Raw genomic sequence first — 27,642 nt, forward strand, 5'->3', positions numbered from 1 at the left:
TCTTTTGCCTCATTTATCCTAGCAGTAAGAGCCTCCATTTTTTATTGTACCTCATTAATAGCTTTTTTTATTTCAACTTGGTTAGGTTTTAGTTCTTTTATTTCTCCAGAAAGGGCTTTTATTTCTCCTGACAGCATTTCTCTAATATCTTCCATGCCTTTTTCAAGCCTGGCTAGAACTTTGAGAATCGTCATTCTGAAGTCTAGATCTGACATATTACCCATGTCTGTATTGGTTAGGTCCCTAGCCTTTGGTATTGCCTCTTGTTCTTTTTTTTTTTTTTTTTTTTTTTGTGGTGAGTTTTTCTGCCTTGTCGTTTTGTCCAGATAAGAATATATGAAGGAGCAAATAACGTACTAAGAGGGTGGCAAAGACCCCAGGAAAATGTGCTTTAACCAAATCAGAAGAGACCCCGACTCGTGGGGGGAGAAGAGGGGAAAAAAGAAGTTCAGAAAAAAAAAATTTAAAAAAGAAAACAAATAAAAAATATAAAAAAGAAAATATTTTAAACTGGTGACTAAAACAGGGTTACCCACTTAATTTCGGGAGTATTTTGGTCTCTTAGAAGAAACTACCTCCCAAAATTTTAAAGAATGAAAAACGTATATAAAGGTAAACACAATGAAGGGATGGAATATGACTATAAAGATGAAAAAAATATTTTTTTAATTTCTAAAAAAAGGAGTTGATAGGGTAAGTTGGTTGGGAAAACAAAGAAAAAGAAGGTGGAGAGAATTTGCTTAGGCTGGAGACTAGAAGAAGCCTGGTGTGAGATTTAGGGTGTATTTTGATCTATTAGAAGAAATTGTACCCCAGATTTTTTAGAGGAAAAATCCCTATGTGTATACAAAAAATAAAGTTAGATAAAATGAAGGATAAAATCTGACTATAATAATGAAGGTTCAAAAAAGATTTTTTTTTAAGTGAAAGGTATTGTTAAGATAAACTAGTTAAAAATCGTTAAAAGAGGAAAGGGTAATAGTTTAAAAAAATATCAGAAGAAAAAAAAATTAAATTAAAAAAATTAATTAACTTTGCAAGACTAAAGAATCATGGGGAGAAAGCCATGAATTCCATGCTTTGCTTTCTCCTCCTCTGGAATTCCACTGTTCTCCTTGGTAAGTGAACTTGATCTTGGCTGGATTTCTTGATCTTCTGGGGGAGGGGCCTGTTGTAGTGATTCTCAAGTCCCTTTACCCAAGGCAGAATTGCACCTCCCTTACCTGGGGCCATGCTAAGTAATCTGCTCGGGTTCGCTTTTGGGAGCTTTTGTTCCCTGAACACTTTCCGTGGAGTTCCAGAGGATGGGAATGAAAATGGCGGCCTCCCAATCTCTGGCCCCCACTCCTCAGTGTGCCGTCAGAGAAGAGCACTCAATCACTCCTGTCTTCCCAGCCTTCAGCTGCGCTCCAAGCTCACCCAGCCTGCAACCAAGCCTCTCTGTCTCTGGCACACAGCTCTGCCTGGAGTCTCCAGACCACTCAGATCTCTGAGCTCTTCCAGGGGGGGTCTCCCCGGATCTTGTGGGGACCCCACTCACAGAGCAGTGACCTTTCCACGGGTTATGGTTGAAAGTGACCCTGAGCTGAGAGCTCACTCCTCAGCTCTGTCTCTGTATCCAGCTTCCCTGCTCTAATACCTGCGAGCTCTGTAACAGTCAGACACCCCTGATCCTTCTGTGACCCCGCGGGACCTGAGGCCACACTCTCCCCTCGTGGGCTTTACCCCGGTTTAGCCTCTGGAGCGGTGTCCCTCAGTGGAGCAGACTTTCAAATGTTCTGATTTTGTGCTCCGTTGCTCTGCCTCTTGCTGGGAGCCGGCCGCTCTCCCTGCAGTCTATCTTCCCGTCGCTTTGGATTCACTTCTCCACTGGTACTACCTTTCAGAAAATGGTCGATTTTCTGTATCTAGAATTGTTGCTCTTCTTCTCTTCGATCTCCTGTTGGATTTGTAGGTGTTTGGAATGGTTTCATAAGCTATCTAGCTCATCTCTTGCTACCTGATGTCATCTCAGCCTGCTACTTCTCTGCTATCTTGACTCCTCCCCCTCAGCAAACATTTTTTGCACATCCATTCTGCCATGCATCATGCTAGAGTCAGAGAAACGTGAAAAATTGCAAATTAACATTAACAAGTATCAACCAAGCCAACCAAAAATCTCACATCCTTAGGAAATTAAATGTTCTCTTCTCTGTGAGGCCTTCTCTGATTCTCCCAGGTGAATTTAGTCACTCTTTTTAAAGAGCACCCAAAACAACCTGTTCAACTTGTAAAGTCACATCCCTCTCATTGCATTTGTCTTTCAGTGAGCCTGCCTGTTTCCCACACTTGACTTCTTTAGGAGCTCCTTTAGGTCAGTTTTTCTTTCATAGTAGTCAGGATATGACTGGTACAATTTGCCTTTGGAGGATTTTTGTGGAGGTTTTTTGGTTTGGCGCTTTTTTTCCCCATGACCTGGTTGATGCATTCAGTCAGTGCCCTAATAAATATTTACTGATACCTACTCTATGCCATGTACTATGTTAGATAGTGTATAATAAATATGAATAAGAAACAAGACAATAGACAAGGCCAAACAGACAAGGTCCTAGATCTCATGAGATCTCACATGGCCACGTGAAAGAAATATGTTTTCTTTGTACAAAATCAACCAAGCATTTGAACCTTATTTATTGTATTGCTCAAATCTTCTGTGATTTTAAATGTATTTCAGGCGTATTTTACATGTTAAAGCTTAATGGTAGTATGCTAAAGTCTCCCACTATAATTGCATTTCTGTTCATTTTCTTCTATTTTTGCTTCACATTTTGCCAACAAAATCAGATGGAAAGATTAAAAATAAAAGAATGGGCAAAGGTAAATCAATGAAGTATAAATCAAAAGAAAGAAACGGTATTAGTTAATAAAATAGTTCCCAAGACAAAAAAACACTGACAAAGGAGAGTATTTTATATTGAGAGAAGATAAAAGCTCTGAATTGTGTACTGTATAATATAGCATCAAAAAGTGTAAAATAAGGGTGCTTGCATGGCTCAATCAGTTAAGCTTCTGCCTTAGGCTCAAGTCACTATCCCAGGGTCCTGGGATCAAGCCCCATGCTGGGCTCCCTGCTCAGCAGGGAGTGTGCTTCTCCCTCTTCCTCTGCTCCTCCCTGACCTTGTTCTCACTCTCTCATAAATGAATAAAATATTTTTTTAAAAAATGTAAAATAGATTATAAGATATAAATACATTTTCTAAAGGGAGAACATGTGGACAGGGAAGAGGGTAGAAATCGTTCTTTATTTGTGGCCCAGGAGGATACCTCCTGGAAAGCCCAGTCATTTAGAACTTCGTTTGTAAAGAAGCAACAGAACTTGTCAGCATGTCCTGTAGTCCCAGAAATACCCTTGAGTTCAGGGAAATGACAGTTGCGCTTGAAGAAAGAGTAGTGGCAGGAGGATTCTCTGGGCTGTTGTGATCATTCTGGGTGAGGAAACAGCAGGGTAGAGATTCAAAGGCGGGGTGCCTGGCTGCAGAGCCCAGGCTCTTTTCAGGGTACCATACTGCCTCCTAGTAGTAGTAATGGGATCAGAGTCCCCAGGAATTCATTCCATGAGCCACTCAGAAGAGACCAGCCTTTGCTTTAAATGCCAGCTTTCTCACACAGCTGCAATAAATGTGAATCATCATTGTCTTGTGGGTCTTCAGGAAGCTATGGACAAAGACATAGATGTATTTTTTTTTCGTTTTTCTCTTCCTCTTTCTGCATTTTCTGTGCTTAGAACATTAAAACATACTCAGTTCATGAAGTTCAGGTCAAATACTCATCAATGAGTACTTACTTCTTTTAATTAGTGAATTTCCTGTCTTGGGGGAATGGCCCCATCATCTAGCCATCTGCCCAAGCCAGAATTCTAGGTATCTTAGACTCCTCTTTTTTCTTTACCCCCTTTCCATAACATGCATGACCAAATCCTATGGATTTATCTCATTAGTAGCTCTTATGTTCGTCCCCTGGTCCTCTCCATCCCTGGGCCAGTGCTTTTGTTCATAACTCTTCGGCCATATGTTGCTATAGTTGCCTCACAACTAGTACCCATGCCTCTTGTCTCTTGCCCTATGAGTCAGTCACTATCACTGTCCTGCTGATAATCCTTAAGTGTCTTCTTACATTTTCAGAACCAAGGCCCAAATTCCTTAATTTTGTTTTTTGAGACACTAAATGATCCCGCCTTTTTTTTTTTTTTTTTTTAGTTTTACTGAGAAAAAATTGATACACATCACTGTATAAGTTTAAGGAGTACAAGCATGATGGTTTCATTTACATGTATTGTGAAATGATTACCACAATAGGTTTAGTTCATATCCATCATCTCCTATAGATACAAAGAAAAAGAAAAAATTTCTCTTGCTGATGAGAGTTCTTAGGAGCTACTGTCTTAACTTTCCTATATACCACACAACAGTGTTAACTATAGTCATTATGTACCTTATCTCTAGTACTCATTTATCTTATGACTGGAAGTTTGTACCTTCTGACCACCTTCCCTCAACCCGTCCTTCCCCCGTCCTTCCCCCAGCATCCCCTCACCTTTGGTCACCACAACTCTGATCTTTTTTTCTAGGAGTTCAGTTTTTTTAAGATTTCACATATAAGTGAAATCATATACTATTTGTCTTTCTCTGTCTGACTTATTTCACTTAGCATAATACCTTCAAGTTTCCTCCATATTATTGCTAATGGTAGGATTTCTTCATTTTTTATGGTCGAATAATATTCTGTTATATTTGCATATATTACCACAACTACTTTATCCACTCATCCATCAGTGGTCACCTAGTTAATTTCCATGTCTGGCTATTATAAATAATGCTGCAGTGAACATGGGGGTTGCAGATTTCTTTTTGAGCTAGTGTTTTCATTTCTTCTGGACATATTCCCAGAGGTGGGATTGCTCAATTATATGGTAGTTCTATTCTTAATTATTTGAGGAACCTCCATACTGGTTTCCATAGTCTGGCCTACTTTCTAATCCTGCCTTCTGTCACTGCAAACCTGCTAAGCTCCAGCATTATGGAACCTGCTGTATCATTCTGAACTCTACAACTATGTGCCTTCACATGTACTATTTGCTCAACCTAGGACATCCTTTCTCCCCATTTTGTTTTACTTATTTCCACAGGCCCTTTGAAACCCAGCTCCTACTGACTTTTTTTCAGGATTCCCTCTCTCACTTTTCCAGACTCGCTGTCTTCTGTGCTTGTGTAGCACCCTGGGCATTCTTCTATCTTGGTACTTAACACTCTCCTGTCATTGTTGATGAATGTGCCTATCTCCTCTACCACTCAGACTGCAAGCAACCAGAGGCAGAGATGCTTTTACTTTATTCTTTTGGAATTGCCAGAACCTAGTCTAGAGTCTGGTCCATGATAGGTTCTTAGCTTAGTAAAAATGTTTATGAAATGAGTAAATGAGCTTTTGTGGCTCAATAATGATGCTTTTATTTTCTAGGTACATGGTTCAGTGGCCTGGTGGCCGAATCCTGCATCGCCATGAGCTTGACACTTTCCTTGCTCAGGCAGTATCTACCCAGCTTTATGAACCTGATCAGCTTCAAGAACTCAAGGTGATTTGATCTTCCCTCACTTAAATTCTTTCCTCTATGAGCTCACAGCTTTCCTTTTGGTCTTTCCTCATCAGCTTTGGGTGTTCTTTTTTGTCTTTAATTTTTAATTTTTTTCATAATTTGACAGGCCAAAAAAAAGGTATCTCAAGGTGGTGTCTTTTTAAAGTTTTAAAGTTGATGTCTTTTGGGGGGAGCGGGTAATGAGTGTCTTTCAATCTCCTGGAATGTCATGGATTGAAGCTACTAGTGAACTCAGATGTCTGTAATTAAAAGCCAACATGTTCAACTTTAACTAGAATAATAAACACAATGGGGACAAGAGTAAATGTAACCAATAACAATAAGTTTTTAATAGTAGTTTTTCGTCTGTGGTGGTTTCAGATTGAAAAACTGGATGCCCGAGGGATCCAGCTTGCTGCCCTCTTCATGAGTGGGGTCGACACAGCTCTGTTTGCTAATGATGCCTGTGGCCAGCCAGTCCCATGGGAGCACTGCTGTCCCTGGATTTACTTCGATGGCAAGCTGTTCCAGAGCAAGTTAATTAAAGCGGGCCGAGAGCGAGTATCCTTGATTGAGCTCTGTGATGGCCAGGTACCAGCAAGTTAGGCAGCTGCTAAGGGCTATCTCTGATCTGCCGTGGGGATAAATTGGCAGAGGGTGGAAGGGAGCACAGACATTAGAGGGGGAGGTAGGAAAAGTGGGAGAATATATCTGCCATTAACCGCACTTGGTCAAGGATCAGCCCAAAGGCTCAGAGTCTGATATGTACATGCTCTAAAATCATATGTTGGAAAGTATTTTTTATGAACTTCAAATTTTCATATTTTCTTACTGAATATTTCTTGCCCATAGAATACTCAGATACACTATATGACTTTCCTGAAATTCTTAGAATTTCATTTCCCTTATTTGCAAAATACAAAAAAACCCTGTTATATACTTTTGCAAGTGATATCTTTTTAAAATTTTTATTTTTTTAATTTCTTTTCAGTGTCCCAGAACTCATTGTTTATGCACCACACCCAGTGCTCCATGCAATACGTGCCCTCCATAATACACACCACCAGGCTCACCCAACCTCCCAACCCCAACTCCTACAAAACCCTCAGATTGTTTTTCAGAGTCAACAGTCTCTCATGGTTCATCTCCCCCTCCAATTTCCCCAAACTCCCTCTTTTGTAAAGGAACTATGTTTGGAACTAGAAGAGGGTGGTAAAGTAGATGACAGAGTAGAAGCAGGGGATTTTTTACAGTGAAACCTTAAGAAAGATGAGGAAAGGCACCCTTACTTCTTTATCCATTTGGGCGGAATGAGCTTAGGGACTAGAACAGGAGTCATCAAACTACCTCAAAATGCAAAACTTGGAATTTTTATTCCAGTCAAGTTTTATTGGAACACAGCCACATTCATTCATTTATGTATTGTCTACAACTGCTTTCCCCCGACAATAGCTGAGTTGTATAGTTGTGACAGAGACAGTTTGGCCTGCAAATCCTATCTGGCCCTTTTCAGAACTGGTTTGCTGACCTCTGGCCTCGAGGCATGGACTAATCCTAGACAGAGGTCATGGTCTCTGATCCTGGGTATGGAGGAAAAGGTTATAAAGCTTGGCATATGTCAGGTTTTATTCTCTCATTCATCTAATTAGACCCACTTATTTCCCCCTTAAAAAATAACCTAGCATATTTCTGGTTGTGTAGTAGACCATCAGTAAATACTTATGGTTATATTTGTCTTCCTTGACCTAGTCACTGTGCCTTAATAAGCCCTTGGCCAGAGCTAATATCATTTGGTGTCATGTAAAAAGTGCCAGGCAGGTTTTCCTGGGTATGGCTCCTTGAGCCATTTAGCCCAGGCCTCAGTTCTCTTAATGGCAATGGATTTGTGAAACTTTAACTAGAATGCCCAGTACTATACCTGAAACATAGAACTTAAAAAATGGCAGCTTTAGGGGTGTCTGTGTGGCACAGTTGGTTTAATCCGACTCTTGGCTTTGGTTCAGGTCGTGATCTCCGGGTTGTGAGATCAAGCCCTCATCCGGCTCCACACTCAGTGTGGAGTTGGCATGGGTTTCTCTCTGTCTCCCTCTGCCCCACCCCCCCACCCCATCTCTCTCTAAAATAAATAAATAAATCTTTTTAAAAAACGGCGGTTGCTATTATTAATTCTGTTCTTCCTTTGAAGGCTGACCTGGCAACCAAAGTGGAAAAGATGAGACAGAGTATCCTTGAAGGAGTCAACATGAACCATCCACCACCTTCTGCTCTACTTCCATCACCTACTTTTGTGCCTCCCATGGTGCCCTCTCTCTACCCTGTTTCACTTTATTCCCGAGCCATGGGCTCAATGCCTCCCCCCCCTCAAGGACGGAGCCGGGGATTTGCGGGTCAGTACCTAAAAATGAGATATTTGTCATCCTCAGTTTGTTTCATAGTAGTCTATCTAGTAATTATTGCCAGATACTGAATCAGCAGGGGTTTTTTATATATGTATTATCTAATTTACCTTCTGTGCTGTGCTGTGGTAGTTTGAAGAGGAGTTTATTGACAGAGGTGTGGCCTAGATGTAGCCTAGGAAGTCCACTGACTTCCCAGACCATGCTCCATAGAGGTAGTTGGTCCCTGAGGATTTGACTGTCACCAACTAAATTCACAAAGTAGCTGATGTAGAAACCAGGAGGTACTTTATTACTTCTGAGAACTATATCTCAAGTGAACTGGATCACCATAGTTGCCAGTTAGCTCACTCATTCCCCATAGGCAGATGTACATAGGAGCTTCCAGAAAGACCAAATGGGAGGTAAGAGTAAATGACCAGTGTCCACAGACAACCATACCTGATGTACCCATTTTGGCTCTGGGGGTAGATGACATATTTCCAGAAGCATAGAGAGAAATAAATTGTAGTCCGTGCCCGCCAGGGGATTGCAGTTTAGTAGGGAAAACAAATAGACACACATATACCCAGACATACCTAAGTATAAATTATGGTGACACCTGAGATGTGGCTTAGTGATGAATAGACAGTCAGGCTTAGGTAGCTCAGATAGTGACCCTAATAATTCAAACAACCTTGGCAAAGCACAATATTTTAATAGGGACATTTTGACATGAAATATCAAGGTTCTGTGATCAGGTGGGAGTGTCATTGCTGTGGTTGGAAATGTTTGTTGTCTATTGCTCATCATTTAAAAAAAATAAAGCTGGAAGTTGAAGTTTGTCTTCAATTTAGGCTCATAAATTTCAGTATGCATATTTAGTTCAAGGCTCTACTTAGATGAGCAGTGTGAATGTCTGCTCTGTTCAATCAGCTAATGAACAAGTGTTATAAACCAGGGAGCTGACCATTCATTCATTCTATTCCTTGAAACTGACTTTAGAGATCGTTGCTCTCATTTTTTGTGCATTGATTTTATTGTGTCTCAGAAGATAGCCTTAATTAAGGTTAAGTTCTCAGGAGGTCCTTTACATTGTCCCAGCTCCCAGTGATGCGTGGTCTCCAGTTACTGGTGGTTCATGAGGAGCCTCTTGCCTCCTGAAAGGCCACAATAAGATCCCCCAAATGCAAGTCACTTGAAGTTAATTTTTATTCTGTTCTAGCCTCATTACTTTGTCATCTTCTTAAGTTCCCAGCCCAATCTTTGAGCCTGTCACATTTTATCGAGAATAAGGAGACTCACCTGTGTAAGCTCCACTAGGGTAGAGATTTCCTTCTGTTTTGTTCACCAGATGTTTTCTCACCTGGGAGAGGCCCTGGCACTTCCTGGGCCCTTAACACCTACTTGTTGCATGAATGAAATTTCTTAAAGTCCCTCTTATGCATCTTAAAATGTCGCTGTCCCCTTCTCTTCTTCCTTCCTCTTTCAGAAAATGAAGACCCACTTATTTCCCAAGTTTGTGGGCCTGTGCCCTTGGCCCCATCTCTTCTTTGTTTTTTTTTTTTAATTTATAGATGATCTTACTTTATTTTTTTATTTATTTTTTAAAAATGTTTTTGCATTTATTGATTTTTTTTTAGATTTTCAGCATAACAATATTCATTATTTTTTCACCACACCCAGTGCTCCATGCATTCCGTACCCTTTATAATACCCACCACCTGGTTCCCCCAACCTCCCACCCCCCGCCACTTCAAACCCCTCAGATTGTTTTTCAGAGTCCATAATCTCTCATGGCTCACCTCCCCTTCCAATTTCTCCCAACTCCCTTCTCTCTAACTCCCCATGTCCTCCATGCTATTTGTTATGCTCCACAAATAAGTGAAACCATATGATAATTGACTCTCTCTGCTTGACTTATTTCACTCAGCATAATCTCTTCCAGTCCCGTCCATGTTGCTACAAAAGTTGGGTATTCGTCCTTTCTGATGGAGCATAATACTCCATAATGTATATGGACCACATCTTCCTTATCCATTCGTCCATTGAAGGGCATCTTGGTTCTTTCCACAGTTTGGCGATCATGGCCATTGCTGCTATAAACATTGGGGTACCCAAAGTAATGAGGCTAGTATAGAATAAAAATTAACTTCAAGTGACCTAAAATCATACTCAAAGCAAACAGGATCTGCCTGGATTCAGATGGAACCAGCGAACCATGGAGAAATTCTAAGGACACTGATCCTCCCATACACTTAAGTCAGTACATTGTATCCTTCAGTCTTACAAGTTTATTTGTCAATTTTGCCTCAATAAAGCTGAAAAAGAAAGAATTAATAAATAAATAAATAAAAGACAAAAAAAAAAAAAAAAGGCAAGTCTTTCTAGCCTTCTTAGGACTAGCTAGTACCCTAGTTCCTTAGACTCCCACTGTCATATGAATGAAGTGCTCTTTACTGCTGACCTGCTAAGTGAGCGAAGGATTATTAACATTCATGTTTTTTCCATAAACTAAAATTAAAATTATTCTGTGAAGGCTTCCTTTTGTGCCAGATTACAAAGCTCTATTGTGCTGGTGAGCTCATATGTATATACAGCGTTGGAATTTCCTGTTTTAAGGAGATATGCTATCTTGCCTTAAATTAGTTCTGGTTTTCAGCTGTTGCTATTCTTGCTTATTAATTATAAATTGCTTTCAGTTTAGTTTCATTATTTTCCATTTAGTTTGGTTGTTTGGCTAAGCCTCCACTGTGTCATGGTATGTATTTGAATCAGAAGTTGTTGGGGTTCACTTTATATTAAGTAACTAGAATTTGAATAAACTTAAAAGAAAAAGAAAAATCATTTGGCCCAAATGAATAAACAAATAAAAATCAGAATCAGACCCTTAATTAGAGAACAAACTGATGGTTGCCACAGGGGAGGGAGGTGGGGGGCTAGACAGAATGGGTGAAAGGGAGTGGGAGGTACAGGCTTCCAATTATGGAATGAATAAGTCACAGGGATGAAAAGCACAGCGTATCTAGTCAATGGTATTGTAATAACATTGTATGCCAACAGATGGTAGCTGCCCTTGCGGTGAGTAGAGTGTGACTCCATAGTTTTCAAATCCCTGTGTTGTACACCTAAAACTAATCTAACATTGTGTGTCAACTAAACTTTAATAAAGAGAAAAAAGAAAGGAAAATTAAAGTGGTTTTGGCATATAATTTTCTATTAACTAGATTTTAGGACATTCATTCTTTCAACAAATATTGCATGCCTACTCTGTGCCCGCCAGGCTCTGTAGCTGAAAAATGTGTCGTCCACACCCAGCTTGCCAAAGTGGATGTCCTACAGATCTTCAACCCCCCTCCCTAAATTCACTTCCACCATGAACCTTTGTTGTTATCACAGAGTCTTTTTTTTTTTTTTAAAGATTTTACTTATCTATTTGACAGAGAAAGAGACAGCGAGAGAGAGAACACAAGCAGGAGGAATGGGAGAGGCAGAAGAGAAGCAGACTCCCCACTGAGCAGGGAGCCCGATGCAGGGCTCTATCCCAGGACCCTGGGATCATGACCTGAGCAGACGCTTAACCAACTGAGCCACCCAGGCGCCCCCAGAGTCTTTATCATAGAGAATTGGAAATAAGCAGAGTAGGGGGCACTGTAGGATCTTTTGTTCTACCTCTTATCCTGCCTTGCATTTAGCATTCATTACTGCCCTTCTTCCTGTCTTTCCAGGTCTCCATCCAATCCCACCCCAAGGAGGAAAACTGGAGATTGCTGGGATGGTTGTGGGCCAGTGGGCTGGTAGTAGGTCCTCCAGGGGCCGAGGCTCTTTTGGCATGCAAGTTGTTTCTGTCGGTGGGCCAGGAAAAGGGTATGTATTCCAGTAGGTTGATATGAGCTAATGTCAATCAAGGTGCCATTGGGAAAATGCCCAACTACTGAATACTTCTATTAAGGTAAGAGGTATTAACTAACTTTCTATTTTTAAAGCCAGTTTTCAGTTTAGTTCAGCAAACACACACTATATTCCCAGCCTCAATGAAAAAGTTTTTACTCTAGAGGAGGACATGGGACACAGAACAATTTAGTATAATACAGAAATAAGAGAGATAAAGGTTTACAGTGGTAACACAGAGGAAGGGCACCTAACTTAAGGGAGTCAAACTTCCTAGAGGAGGTGAGTAGTTAACTAAGTGAAAATGTGGGTATGGACTCTGTGTATTCCTCAGGATCACTTTCCCCCTCACTTTCTACAGGCATGGAAAAGAACAGACTGGTAGAGGATCCAAAGGACATAAAAAAGGAAACAAACAAGTAAGCCCTGTTTTGAGATTATTTAGCTTCTGTTTGATACCTCCTCTTTTCACCTAACTTGCAAAAGATCAGATCAGGCATGGAAAACTGTGTTTTCAGGGCTTCTCGCAGCATTTGAGTTCATTCTTTTGCTCTAGTGAGGATCTAGTGAGGGTTAGCCTGCCCAGGCTGTTTACGCAATGCTGCAGAGTGTCATTCTTTCCTCTGAATGAGACCACAGGAGAGAAACCAGGTCCTGTGTCCTGAACACCTGTACCTACCATAGTATGTGCTACATGCAGCCACAAAAGGGCCAGAGTGAAGTTAACAGTGGGATTTCCAGCTGCTCGGGCTTTCTGAGTAGAGATGCTTAGAAAATTGGACTTCAGCCTTTGCTGAATATGAGAAGGAAGGAGATGTTGCCGTTTTGTTTATTCTTAATGGCTCAAAATGGTCTTAAACTTTCCTCTAAGGTACACCTTGAATTATCTCACAGTTTCCACTGGTCTTCATTAGACATGCCCCTCTCCCCAGACATGAAGAACCTAATCTTTATTGAACCAGAATCTTGTATTGGACTCAGCCTGCTGGGCTCCTCCTAGTATAGCAGCTATCATTTCTTTCTTCCTTCCTTTTTCTTTCTTTCTTTTCTTTCATTTATTTAGAGAGTACTCATGAGCAGGGTGGGGGTGAGGCCAAGGGAGAGGAGAGGGAGAGAGAGATTCTTAAGCAGGTTCCATGTCCAACACGGAGCCCATTGCAGGGCTTGACCTCACAACCCTGAGATCATGACCTAAGCTGAAATCAAGAGTCTGTCACTTAACCGACTGAGCCTCGCAGGCGCCCTAGGAGCTATTGTTTTCTTGAATGCCCCCTTTCTACCAAGCCCTCTACTAGACATTTTACATGCAGTTTCTAATCCTCCCAAGGGTCACTGATGAGACCATATTGCAAAGCAGCTTTGACATAGGTTCTCAGTCCCGAATTAGCTCTCCTGTATACAGCCAGCCCTCACTGCATCCAGTTAATCCCCATTGTCTAATGCTTTCTCAAAGATACGTATTTGCTTTAATGTTATTTTGAGCTAAAAATGGAACTGGGTGTGGTGAAAAAATAATGAATACTGTTTTTCTGAAAATAAATAAATTGAAAAAATTTTTTAAAAATGGAGCTAGAATGGTAAGTCCTCCACACAAGTCAGAGAGCAAGAACTTTGAGATTTTTCTAGAGCTTCTCAACTTTTTCCAGAAGCTGTTCAGTAAGATATAAGGGATTATACCTAGAAGGAAAACTGGTCATTCAGATAGGCTCCCATAAGGTAATACAGCCTTGACTAACTAACCATGATTCAGGGTCTGATCATTAGGTATACAGTCTGAAAAACCTAATTTTTTTTTTTTTGGTACAGTAAGAGTAGATCTCTCTCTCTCTCTCTCTCAGGGGTTGACTCACATTAATTAAGATCACAGAAATAGCTATGTGGATATGACCGAAAGAGTGGCACTGGGGAGAAGGGAGGGAGTGAAAGATACTGAAAGATCTGTGAAAGATCTTGTGAAAGGTATGAATTTATAGCACTTTGTCTCAATCAAGTACTTTCTGCAGTAAGTATTGTGATATATTGTACAGTTACTCTTTTCTGGTCACTCTTATAATAAAAACTTGTGAGGTGTTTATTATTCTCCATTTGATACTGAGGCTCAGAGGGATGAAACATCTTGCCCCAAATTATCCATCAAGTCAATATCAGCGCTGCCCTTCCAGCCTGAGCTGATTCCAAAGCCTGTTACTGTCCTGATTCCCCTGCAGTATAACAGCTCTGATTGGTAGAGACAAGATTCAGACTTAGGTCTGGCTGACGCTAGTGCATATGCTCTTAACCATTTCTACCAGAGCTTGCTTTCTTTAAGTGTAAGCTGCAAGGGAAACTATGGTATTGGAAGTTTGCTAGGAGACTTGGAATCAAACAATAGTATTAGCTAGAATTTACTGAGTTTGTACAGTGTGCCAGGCACAACAAGTTCTAAGTGCTTTACATAGAGTGTCTCATTGAATCCTTATAGGAATTTAAAAAACAGATACTATTATTATATTTTACAGTTGAAGAAACTAAGGGAAGAAGTAGGGATGGTAGATGATCTTAAGTTTCTCTTTGTGAAGATTACTAGGGATACTGTTACCTACTCCAGAGGTAGCCTGGCCAAGGAAATTCTCATGTTAACTTTGTTTTTAACTGAGGCATGGTTCCTGCACAGAGCTGCTGCTGAGGGCCATGATGACTCTCCTTTTTCTATTCAGCCACCCTTTCTTCAGAGTATGAGATCATTGTCCAGCTTATTTAATCTGCTTACATTATAGTCCTATGTTCTTTATTTTTCTCAAGTCTTTTTAAATTTTTTTTAGTGATCTCTGTACCCAACATGGGGCTTGGATTCACAACCCCAAAATCAAGAGTCACATGCTCCACCAACTGAGCCAGCCAGCTGCCCCTATAGTCCTGTCCTCTTGAGATTATTCTTAGGCCACTGGAGTATTGTGTATTTTCAGATTATTAAGTCACTTACTGGTAATGTTTTGATATCTTTGTTAACTCCCTCAGGTGGCTAATTTCATCCATTGTGCAGATTTTTACTTGTTTCATCTTTTTTTCCAGGTTCTTGAACAACATTTTATAGTAGTATAGTAGTATCTTTTTAGAAAAAGATACCGTAGAGCTTTATAAATGACAGCTGTGTCATTATTGCGTGGTTGTCATGGCCATTGAATTTCGGTCAAATCCATCTATTGTCACCCTAAGTTCTCAGGACAGTCATCGGGGTGTACTATTAGGTGGTAACAAGCTTTGAAGAACTGAAGCAGCTTCTGGAGGCAGCTTAGGAACATGTTTGGGAAGTGTCAGCCAGTGTGGGTAATTACCAATTCCACTGACTCCATCTTTGACAGGGCACTTCTTTTTCTTTTCTTTTTCCCATGGGAGAATTATTTTATTTTCTTGGATGTTAACCTTAAATACTTTTATATCAGCAGACATTATTATTATCTCTAATATTGTCAAATGTCAGGTGTGTCAGGTATCAAAGGCAATCTCTTGGGCTCTGCTGCCTTGACAACAAATCATGGTCTTGGGAGTCCTTGCAGAGCTGAATGCTTGGCTTCCAAGAATTTTTTTTTATAATTTTTAAAAATTTTTTATTAACATGTAATGTATTATTGGCCCCAGGGATACAGGTTGTGAATCACCAGGTTTACACTTCACAGCACTCATCATAGCACATACCTCCCCCCAATGTCCATAACCCAACCACCTTCTCCCTATCCCGCTCCCCCGGCAACCCTCAGTTTGTTTTGTGAGATTAAGAGTCTCTTCTTGTGGTTTGACAGGGCACTTCTGATGGAGTTTCTAAATCGCTGGAGCCTCATCAGGGTCGGTCCCACTCACAGGTAAATGGAAACAGTGGCACATCAGTCAAAGAAGAGAAGAGTGATCATCACCTTCCAGCTTCATCCCAGTGTGCCTTACCCAGAGACAACAACATGTGTAATAATGGTAACCGCTACTTCCCTGCGAAGAATGGGGAGAAGAGCCGCTTGCGAGAGCAAAAGCTAGGAACTGTGGCACAGCAGAAGGAAGGGTAACGAGCAGAAGATGGCTTCAGCAGATCAGGAAGAGAGGAAAACCTATACTTTTCTGATTGTAGGCCCAAGTTAGAGGAGGACATGAATGCTTACCCTAGATTTACCCAGGATTTCTTGAGATGTCCTATTGTATTCATCTTTTTCCATTCCCTGTCTTTTTCTGGACCTCCAGACTTAGTGGTCAGCTTCTGGGGAAGCTCTGGCCAGAGATGAATGGCCGCAGCACTAGCTCCTATTCTCAAATTGAATATGAAGTGCCAATATTCTCTTTGCCTCCCCTGGGAGTGTAGTAAGGCAGTGTCTGTCAGAAATCTGGTGTCATCACGTAAGGCCCTATAGAAAAGTTCCAGCCTTGGTTTTCTGCGTCTTCGTCATGTTACTCATTTACAAAACCCATGGATGGTAGGGGTAGGGACTGCCATCTGTGGCCTCCTAACTTGTATTTTCCTCTGTGAAGTAGTGGGACCTTGGTATATAATCTGTACCCTCCTCTCACTCTTTCTCCCCATTCACCTAACCCAGGATTTTGTACCACCGCCTCTAACTCTGGCCTGACAATCAGATAGGTAAATGTTTTCAGGGAAGTGAAATAATATTGGTTATTTTATTTTATTTTATTTTATTTTTTATTTTATACACTTAAAAAAAGAAAACTACCAATGGCCTTTGTACTGGGGGATTCTAGTGAGTCGGAAAAGTACTGGGCAGATTTTTCCTGCCTCTGAACTAATGCATTGTTTGTAAAATAGAAGATGTGGCGCAGTTCACCCACTCCTTGCTGCCCACACCCTAAAAGGGTGGGAATCAATGTATTAAAACTGAGTACGAAAGGGAACTGAAAAGACAGTGCATGCATGTGTGTGTGTGTGTGTGTGTGTGTGTGTGTGTATGGATGGGTGTGTGGATGGATGTATATATGAATGGGTGTATCTATATGCATACACATACCCTTTATATAAAAGAGACAGATCTATTTATCTATACATATTTTATATATATAAATATATGTGTGTGTGTGTACACACATGCACACATACATTACATACATGGTGATGTATCAGAGGATTTACTGAATTTCCTAGAAATGCTTCCACTGCTAGGGAGTGGTGGGTTTTAAAAGACCACACTTAAAAATCCTTACTGAGTCACAGCCCATCAGTTACGAGAAGATGGGCTTCTCTAAAGCAGACAAAAAGTACTTTCCAGAGATTGCCTGCTCAGAACAACAAATAGTTGGGTTGTCACAAGTTTAATCTTGAACAGAGCCCTCACATCCTATAGAGTGAGTGCAGGGAGGTTGGAATGGCATGGGGGAAGATTCGGGCCTTTCCTTTGGCCAGAATAGCCACGTTCAGAGAGAGAAAGGTGATGGGAGGTAATTACCAGGGCTTGCAGCCAATTTGGAGGAAACCTCATCTGGAACTCCTGGGTCAAACTGGCCTCAGGCTAGAATTGATTGCCATGAATCCTTGAAGAAGAGAAGACTAGCATTGGAAAGATGGGTAGGGAAGTGTGAGGAGATCGACACTTTTATTTTACATGCCTAGATTGTTTTATTTGTTCATTGATGTTTTGACTACTGGATCTTTTCATTTGCTTTGCAAGGAAGACTTCAGAGGACTCTGGCCCAGGTCTTTAGGGGCATTCTGGAAAGCTCCCAGCCCCTGAGGAGGCCAGAATCTGTCCAGGACAAAAAAAGTTGTTCTTCCTTGCGGAAGATACTCTCGAGACAACCTTGCATTTCCAATTTCCCTCCTCATCAGCTTTGGTATGAGGGAAGGGAGCATGGCTTACAACAGATTAGCATTGTGTCTTCATTCAGGAACTGAGGCTTCCAGCCTTACACATCTCCTTTTGGGCTTTGTGATATTCTTGCCCAAGAAGTACCATTTCTACAGGAATTCAACTGACTAGACTTCTAGCAGGGTTTCTCTCTCTTTTTGAAAAACCCCATGCACGTTAACCCACAGTAGGTCCTTGGTGATTTTTTTCCCAGACAACCGGCAAGGCTGTTTGCTCACTGCCCACTTATAATGAGTGCATCATACAAGACCAGAAACAGTCTCAGACTGTTTAATCCTAGTCTGGCCCAGTTTAAAAGAACCCACAGCTTGTAGGGGGAGGGAGCCCTAGAATTCCTCTCCCCCTGCCCAGATACTTCTTACATAAACCAAAGCAAGATGACAAGAGTACACACCTAGCAAGATATAACCAGGAACAAACAAAGTGTACAGAGACCTCCTCTTTGGAATTTGCTCCCTTAATTTGGGCCCTCTTCTTCTCGTGGACCTGCCCAGCCTTTCACAAAAGTCTTGAAGGGTAGGATGATTGTGTCCAGCAAAATCGGAATTTGGTAATGAGCTTAGGTGGCTTGGAAGTTTCTGGAGCCACAGATGGAGGAATCCTCAAAACTCTAAAAATGAGTAGAATTACTGAGCTGAGTTAAATTAAGTATGTAGGCACCATTTTCTAATAGGAAGTACTTGGAGTTCTATGGAAAGGTATTTTCTTCGGGTGCTGTTTCTGTGCATCTTGAATCTATTTGACACAATCAAGTAACAGTATTGTTAAATCTCACAGCCTTAAGAAAATTTCTTATTTTGTAGGCATTCACTGGTGAGAAGTAAAATTGCTGCTTTGACAGGGATGATTTCAGTTTGCCAAAAGGCTTGCTTCTCTCCCTTACACATCTCTGCTTTCTCCTAGCCTGGCCCAGGGTAAAGTAAGTGGCTCACTTCCAACCTTGATTTTTATTTGGACTTCAGGGTTTGGAAGGTTATAAGAAAGAACCAAAAGGGGCCACATTCCTGAATTTAAAATTTCTGCCAAAATACGCAGCTTAAAAGCCAGAAAAGCTCAGGTTCATTACTGAAAGATGAACTTGTTCTTATCTGAGGACAAATTGGGGAAGGTAGGTCTGTTCTTTGCTGCGAGTACCACTTGGAGAGACTGTCATCCTCTACTTGAGGTTCCATTTCTAACTATGATGTGTGTGGCTTCTCTTGAACAAAGTCATACGGTACCCCCAGAGATGACGACCCCTTGACCTTGTAGGGACACAGGCAAAAGCACCCTGGTTGTATATAGCCACTGATTCCCAAGGACCTGCAGTTCTTGATTTCTGCTGGTATGTCTTGGGGTCAGCCTATAACTCCCATCCTTATTCAGTGGCCCAACAAACTTTTGCTCACTTGCATCATTTTCATTCTGAGCCAGGAGGACTTTGGGTAGACTTTAAAGCCCAAGAAATGGCACTGGCACTGCCAGTGACATTTGATTTTAGTCTCCATCTTGATTTTCTGGCATTATTGATTGGCCAAGTCACATTAGCTTCTTTTGATCACAGAGAAAAACAGCCAGACAAGGCATTACAAGGCATTAGGAAGGGTGGTTAAGGTGGGGTTGGGGGGTGGGGGGAGGAATGCTTATGTAGGGTAGGGAGAATGTGGAAGTAACTGTTTGGTTATAGTGATCCAGTCCGTTGGAACCTTGGCTCAGTGGGCATGTCAGTGATACCCTTTCAGTCTCTAAGACCCCCTCTCCTTTGAAATGACAATACAAGTAGACCACAGTTTAAAGTAGCTAGTAGAATTCTACTAAGGTTTAATCGTTATACTTGTTCACTTCCTGTTGCATATTTCCTAAATATGCTTGGGGTTTTGGGGCAGGGGATAAGTTTTCACTGTTCCATGGTATGTCACTCTATATTTTCTCCCTCTCGTGACTTTGGCATCTTTAATTTGACTTTCTATTCTCTTTCCCTTGGCTTTATTGCAGTAGTCTGCTGGGGCAGGTAGAGCTCAGTGCACTTATTCCCTTATTATTGCTGATTACCTTCAATATTGTCAAAGGTTGTTTTGATGTTCTCAAAAGATAACTTCATTTTTTTTCTTTTTTTTACAAAATCATCTTTTCCAAGTTAAAAGCAAAATAAAATACCCCCTGTGCTATGGTGCCCATTTCAGCTTTTGACATTGCCGTTGTACTTTTATAGCTCTTTTTTGTCTGTGTTGGTAGTAACTAATGACTAGTGAATTTTCATGTAAATGAAGCAAATTAAATATTTCCGATTAATCTCTCATAACCCTGCCAAATCTGATGATTTCATTTTAGTTACTTCCCCCCAAGACACTTCCCCTCCTTTTATTTTATTCTATTCTCTTCTATTTTTAGAATAACATACTAGGTTAAAGAAACTTTAACTGCAAAGAGTCAATGATTTTTAGTGCTCCCTAATAAATGATGTTATTGACAAAGTAAATTCTTTCATTGTTTTTTCCTGTGTTAATATCTCTTCTCCTGTGCTCTTGACAGTGTGTTTAGTGGATGGATAATACGTATTTCTCTTTCCCACTCCCAGATTCCAAATTCCCTGCCTTTTTGGCCCACAAAAGCTCCATAGTCTATTAATGTAAGTTTGAATGGATGCTTCTTAGGGAAAACTGCAGGAATTTCTGGAAGTGTTTCAGAAAGGAATGAAAATGTCTCAGGAGTTGTTCTGTGATGGAAATTGGTCTGTTGTTCTGTTAATGCTGATGGAAAGAAACTTACAGTGCTTAATAAAAGTCTATTCTTTTAGTAAAAAAATGTGAAATAATTTGGGGTGTGTGAAGTTTAATTTCTTCTCCCATTCCTGGATCCCTTTCTGCAAGTGGGGGTTATCTCAATTCAGAAAATGTTGCACAGAGATTTAGGAGCCTCTTTGTAGGTGAATATCAGGGCAAGAGAAACACGACAAGAATCATCAAAAGGAAGGGTATATTTAGCTTCCTACTGAACTTTTTTATGTGGATGTTCTAAAGGCACTTTTGACTTGACATTTCCCAGACTGAAGCTGTCTTCTCTTCTGAAGCCTCCTCCTCTCTGTGAGCACCACCACCTTCCACTCAGTGGTTGAAATCACAAACCAACCCGGGAGTTCTCCTAGACTCAGGGCTTTCCCTCATTTCTGAAATCCAGCTCGTGACAAGATCTGTTGATAATACTCAGCCAGCCTTCTGTTTCTCATATCTGTCTCCTTTTTGTCTGAGCTGCTGTGGTTTAGCTCAGGCCTCTTTATGGCTCACCTGGACTATTGTAGTTGCTCCCCTGTCTTATGCCTAACTGGGAAATTATAAGCAACATTTCATGTTTAAGCATTATGTACCTTTGCCCAATGAAAAGGCCAGTAGCTTTTTTTTTCAGGTTCTTAAAGAAGGCTATGACTCAAGAGACATTAAGAACCACTGCTTTAATCCACTATGTATATCAGCTTCCAGAGTAATCTCTCCTAACATGCTGTACCCCCAATTTCATGGTCCCTTCATAATCAGGTCCCTGACCACTTCCCTAGCCTCACTTCCTACAACCCTAACCCACTTCAGCAACACTAAAGTGTATCCCATATAGCTCTTAATACCCATTTCTTCTCATTTGCTTATACCATTGCCTAGAATGCCTCTCTCCCTTTGTCTCTGGTGCATTCTCAACTTGACCCCCCAAGATTCAGCTCATAGCTTTGTGATTCTTTTCTTGATCCCAGACTAGGGATCCCTCTACAGACTCTTCGCACCCAGTCCTATAGCACTTTCCTGCATCTCTGCCCCTCAGTTAAGACAGATCATCTCTGTCTTCTTGGCACCTATCACCCAGCATGCACCTAACAAATCAAGGACAGCTAAGCCACCTTTGAAAATATTCCCTGGTATAAAGCAGATTGTAGACTTCTGAGGTAGGATGTGTTGATGGCAAAAACATAAGATTGAGGATGAAGGTTTAGCACTGGATGGTATTCACTTAAATGTGTTATGGGGCTATAAAAAGAAAAAAAACCAACCCTGAGCTCTGAGTCACCTTCGAGCCATAGAGGGATGCTTATAAACACTTTACACTTAACTGAAAACTCTTATTTGTAATATACTTTGTTTTATATTGGCTTCATTGTGGCTACAGATGCCTTTTCCTAACCTTTGATCTTTGGGGGTTGGGAGTCAGAAATTAATAGTAGGAAATCTTGAGCATTTGGCTTTTGAAAGTTACCGTTTATGGAGCACCTGTTGGGTACGAAGCTCTTGTAGCTTATTTCTAATCTTCAAACCACTCTGCAAAGTAAGTACCATCCCCACTTTGTACATGAGCAGATGCATTCAGTGGCGCCCAAGTTTGCACACGCTAATGAGCAATAAAACCAGGGTTCTAAATCTAAGTTTGTTTTTACTAAGTAGATAACTTTGTCTCTGCCTGCCCACCATTCCTTCTTCTTTCTAGACATTAAACCCAGTTTTCCCCCTTGGGGTAGTGCTCCTCCCTATCTTGGGGTAGAGGAGGTTTGGTGGTCAGTCAAATGGCTTCACCTTCCCCAGTGGGATGGCTGTATGATCTGAGCAGGGCCAATTGTGCTTTTTTATGGATTTGAGGGAGAAAGTGACAAAGGATTAAAATATAGCTCTTAAACTTACAAACATTAGGGATAATGTGAGCCTAGAACATTGCCTTCTATTTATATCTTCTACAATTAGTCTTCGTGTGTGAGAAACATGAAAATTCTGTGGTAATTTATTAGGAACAGATTACAGAAAGTGGTCTATCGAAGTCTTGCCAGAGAGAGGTCTGGGCACTTTATTTTACACATTTGTATATATTTGCATTTCATTTTTCAGCCCCTATATATCAATAATCTCTAACTGTTGAAAACGGGAGTGTATCAGGCAGGATAAGCTAGGTTTTGCTGCAATAACCCCCAAATCTCAATAACATAATAGAGGTATACTTCTTGTTCATATATGTCCAGCATGCGTTGGTATGGGAGCGCTTCATCTACAGCCCTTCGGGAACACAGACTGACACGCCCCATTACTGGATCAGGGGAAGGCATGTGGCAAAATGCAAACTGACTCTTAAAGCTTAAAATGGCATACAGCACTTCTCTCTTCTCATCCTCCAAAGCAAGTCACATGTTTGCACCTAACTTCATGGAAGTGGAAAAGTACAATTCTGTTAGGTGCCTGGAACAAGGGAGAGATAAGAGTTTGGTGAGTTGTAGTAAAAGCATCACAAGGAGAAATGACCCATTTCTGGGTAGAACTGATTCATCACATTTTGTCTGGTTGCCATAACCTAACCACTTGAGCTATTATACCTAAAATTTGAAATGAAACAGTGAAGCCTTCATGCCCATTCAAGTGTCCTAAGGGATTCTCTGCATGTGGCTGAAGTGAATACAATTCAGGTGGTAGCACAAGTTTGGCTCCCCTCACCCACTTTGTGGGTGTGGCTGTAAGGATTAAGTGATATAGTGTATGTAAAGTGCCTGGCACATAATCCAGCCTTGATAAATATGAGCTGTTGTTGAGATTCTGCAGGAGATGGTGATAGATGAAAGACTTTATGCTCCCAGTCATGGATTCCTAATAACACATTCCTTCCTTGCCTGTAATTGGGTGCCAGTCCTTCCATTTGAATGTGGCTGCTCCCAAAGGTGACCAGTGTGCTCCCTGTCACCAAGTCCTGGATGTTCATACAGGCCTCGTCTCACTGAGGACTTCCATAGTAACTGACACTGAAACAGAACTTACTTTCTGAAACCTTCTGGCTTCCCTGGTCTTTCTTTCTCCTCTTTCTCTTTCCTTTTTGACTACTCTGAAAAAATCATGTAATATTTGATAAACACAAGAGGCTATATGTAACATACATTATGAGATGAGATAATAAAATGAACATTCATGGCCCACTGCCTAACCTAAGAACTATTCCATTTCTCTATCTTCTGGAAGAGGTATCTTGAGTTTTATTTTTCATTCTCTTGTTTTCTTTTTAAATATTTTTATCACATAGTTATCTCTGAACAATATACTCCTAGGTTTTTAATTTTATGCAAATATAATCTTTATGTAGTCTCCCACAACTTCCTTTGCTCACTCAATTTGATTTTTCTGACTCAAACGTGTTATTGCTATAATTGTAGTTAATTTGTTTTCACATCTATATAGTATTCCATGTATGACCACACCACAATTTACCCATTCTCTCTCCAGTGGAAATAACGGGTTTCCATTGATGTTGCTGTGAAAACTTCTGCATATGGCTCCTGCTGGGACCTAAGGCATGCAAATGTTCACCTTTATAAGATAGTGAAAAAATTATTTGTTTTGTAAAAGAAAAATTATTTTTAAAAGTAGCATTAAGTGGGAATTGCCTCCCTTACAGATAGTTGTGAGCATAAAACAAACTAATGGATGTGAAAACACATTCAGTACACTAAGAAGACATAGTTGGCCTGCTGGTTTTGAGTCCAGGTTCAGACTCCTAAAGTTGACCCACGTGCATACTAGTTTCTAGGACCAGAAAGACCAAAACTATCCATTGTCAAAGTATTTCTAGAATTTTCTGATAAAAAAGGCTAGATTCTTAGATTCTGAGGCAGGTGTCTATTTGGTTTTTTCTTACCTGACCAGCAGCCCTTCCTTGTTCTATACAGTAATAACACCTCAAATTTCCAAGGACATACATCTATGCTATTTTTGTAAGTTTGCTAACTGTCATTGTCATAGATTTGTTTGTTTGTTTGCTTGTCCTCTAAAGACTCCTTAATTCCAGCATGATTAATTGGTTACAAAAATGGCCACAGTTGTTCACATATTCCTGTATCTACATCTTCTACAGCTCCTCCCATTAAGAGATGGCATCTGTTTCTCCAGCCTTTGAATCCAGACTAGTGTTTTGTTTTGGCCAGTAAACTGTTGCAGAAGTGATAATTATGCCAGTTTCAAGCCTAGGCTAGATGCTTCTGCTGACTCTTGAACTGCTGGAACTACTGTGAGAACAAGCCTGGGCTAGCCTTCTGGAGGGTGGGATCCAGTTATCCAGCAATACCAGACAAGACCATCCTAGACCTGTCAAACCCCAGCCAACCCACCAGCAGACCACAGGTACACGAGCCAAGCCAAGATCAGCCAAGCCTGGTCCAGAAAGCAGAGCTATGCAGCCAACCTGTAGATTCAAAGCAATAATAAATGGTTTGGTTTCAAACCACTGAGTGTGAGGATGGTTTATTTAGCAGCAGTTCTAACTCACATATCCAGCAATATGGTACAAATTGTTTTATGCAGGATCAAGTTTTGGTAGTAGGAGGGTGCTTCAGGATATCTAGCCTTCTGTACTGCCTCTTCAGTACTTCATTTCCTTCCTTGGCCTATCTCTTAAGATTAACATTTCTCAGAGTTTCTGTTGTCAGCCAACTTCTCACTATTCTTTCTCCTTGGTGAGATTCATCCCATCCCATGGCCTCAACTTTTACCTTTATATAGATGACTTCCAAATCTACCTCTACCTGAACTCTCCTGAGGAGATACAGAGTTCAAATGGTCTGCTGGGCAAGTCCGTATAATACAATCCCAGAAAAAGCAAAGCTCAATATTTTAAATGTGAAGTCTTGCTACTCCTCCTCCATTGTTTCCTACTTCTCCTATCTCCAGCTTGATTCCTCTGTGTTTGGCTAATGTTAGCACTATCCTCACACCACCCAGGCCAGAAAACCTCATCATCCCATGTTCTCCTCATCTATCATGTCTAATCATTCTGCTGCAGTGTCTTGTATCTACCCCATCTTCTCCATCTCCACAGCCCACTCCCATGCTTCCTTTTTCTTCTTCATTTTCTCCTCCTTTTTTCTTGCTATCAAAGTTTGATCAGTGGTCCAGCAATCACTTGGGAGCCTATAATAACTGCAGACCATTGAGCCCCACCTCAGATCTACTCAGTCAGAATCTGCATTTTAAAAGTTCCCTATGTGGGCACCTGGGTGGCTCAGTGGGTTAAGCCGCTGCCTTCGGCTCAGGTCATGATCTCAAGGTCCTGGGATCGAGTCCCGAATCGGGCTCTCTGCTCAGTGGGGAGCCTGCTTCCCTCTCTCTCTCTCTGCCTGCCTCTCCGTCTACTTGTAATTTCTCTGTGTCAAATAAATAAATAAAATCTTTAAAAAAAATTAAAAAATAAAAGTTCCCTACGTGATTCATATTCATACTAGGGTACAAAAAACAACTCTCTAGTTTGGTCTCAATCTAGATAGGTATATGTCCTCACCAGTTTATAACCTGGAGCCTGGTTGAGTACCTGGGAAATCTTCAATTTTCCATTTGTCTTTTCATGATTTCATCTTTTAAGAAAGAATATAACATTTATTAGTTGTTTTTTAAATACAGAAATACAAAGAAAGAAACTAAAATTGACCTATACCTTGCCCAGATAACTCCAAATCACATTTTCTTTTCTTAAAAAAGGAAAATTTACCTAAAGTTAGACAATTAAAAAAAATATGTACAAAGTAATGACTGGAAAACCTCTAGCACTACCCCAATCCCAACCCCTCTCCTCAAATATAGCCATTCTTAATCAGAATTAACCTTCCAGGAAGTAATTAACCTTCTTGGAAATAATTAAGCATTTACTTGCACGCGTGCACGCACACACACACACACACACACATATATATGCACATATATACACATATATCTGTTTATTCTTTTGTTTAAAAAGAATTGTTTATTCTGTTTAAAAAGTATAATTTTTATTATCTGTCTATTCTTTTGCTTAAAAAGTATAAATTATTCCCTCTTAGTCATCATTATTTTTTGTACTTAATGTATCTTAGAGATATTTCTTTATGAGCATAGACTTTTGTAATTTTTGACACTGCATAGTATTCCATTAGATGGATGATTCCATCAAATAATTTCCCTGTTGAGAAGTGCCTTGATTGCTTCCAGTTTTAGCTATTACAAACAAGGTTGAAATGATCATCAATGGACATATATTTTGGTGAACTTCTGCAAGGATATCTGTAGGGTAAATTTTCAGTGGCAAGATTATTAAGTATAACGAATGATTAGGATGCTTTTCTTTACAAGTAGAATACAACTCCAGCAGTAGGGTGAGCTAGAGCTACACAGTTTCTATTTATCTCCATGTTCTGCAGTCCCTCCTTGGTCCAAGTGGATTTTTAAGCCCATTCCCTGGACCAGCAGCCTCAGCAGCATCTGGGAACTTGTTAAAAAAGGAAATTCTTGGTCCCTACCTCAGATATACAGAATTTGAAATTCTGGAGATGGGGATGAGCAATTTGCGTTTTAACAAACTAGGTGATTCTGATGCACACTAAAGGCAAAGAACCATTGCTGTAGGCAAGGTAACCATGAGATGGTTACTGATGTTACCATCCCTGAACTTGTTACTTCTTCCCTGAAGTAATAATGTCTGTGGCCAGAAGAACTAGGTATAGAATCAGTTTACCCCAAAATACATGGGCTAGGAGTGGGAAGATTAGGTATACAAATAAAAACTTATAAATTGGTAGAAAGGAAAAAGTGGGGGAATGACTGCTATGAATGCTATAGCAAAGGCCACCATATTCAGTCAAAGAGTATGTGCATGATCTATTTTGATAAATATTGCCAATTTGTACGTGTAAAATGTTGCACCAACTTACAGTCTCACCAGTAGTGCATATCTATTTCCTCATATCCTTGCTTGCTCTGCATATAATCAAACTTCAAACACTTCCCAATATGATAGGTGAAAATGGAATCTTAGTGTTTCAATATATATTTATTATATATATATTTTATAAAACATAAGAATATATCTCCTGTATATCTCATGGATGAGATTGAACATCTTTTCAAATCTTTATTTTTTTTAACATATAATGTATTATTTGCCCCAGGGGTACAGGTCTTTGAATTGTCAGGCTTACACATTT

General features: G+C 40.4%; 1 protein-coding gene across 2 annotated transcripts in view; it reads left to right on the forward strand.

Moving 5' to 3' along the window:
* The window catches only part of FAM120C (family with sequence similarity 120 member C), a 123,081-nt gene extending 102,576 nt beyond the window's left edge, over window positions 1-20,505 (forward strand). The window contains exons 11-16 of one of the 2 annotated variants that reach the window (XM_059386008.1): window positions 5,494-5,608; window positions 5,990-6,199; window positions 7,794-7,995; window positions 11,712-11,850; window positions 12,236-12,293; window positions 15,654-20,505. In XM_059386008.1, coding sequence (XP_059241991.1) covers window positions 5,494-5,608; window positions 5,990-6,199; window positions 7,794-7,995; window positions 11,712-11,850; window positions 12,236-12,293; window positions 15,654-15,908 — 979 coding nt within the window. In that variant the 3' untranslated portion in view covers window positions 15,909-20,505. The remainder of the gene's footprint in view (window positions 1-5,493; window positions 5,609-5,989; window positions 6,200-7,793; window positions 7,996-11,711; window positions 11,851-12,235; window positions 12,294-15,653) is intronic. The other variant, XM_059386010.1, reaches the window with a different exon arrangement.
* The last annotated feature ends 7,137 nt before the right edge of the window (window positions 20,506-27,642 follow it).

This window comes from Mustela nigripes, chromosome X (assembly GCF_022355385.1).
Source record: "Mustela nigripes isolate SB6536 chromosome X, MUSNIG.SB6536, whole genome shotgun sequence".
In the NCBI taxonomy this organism is placed as follows: domain Eukaryota; kingdom Metazoa; phylum Chordata; class Mammalia; order Carnivora; family Mustelidae; genus Mustela; species Mustela nigripes.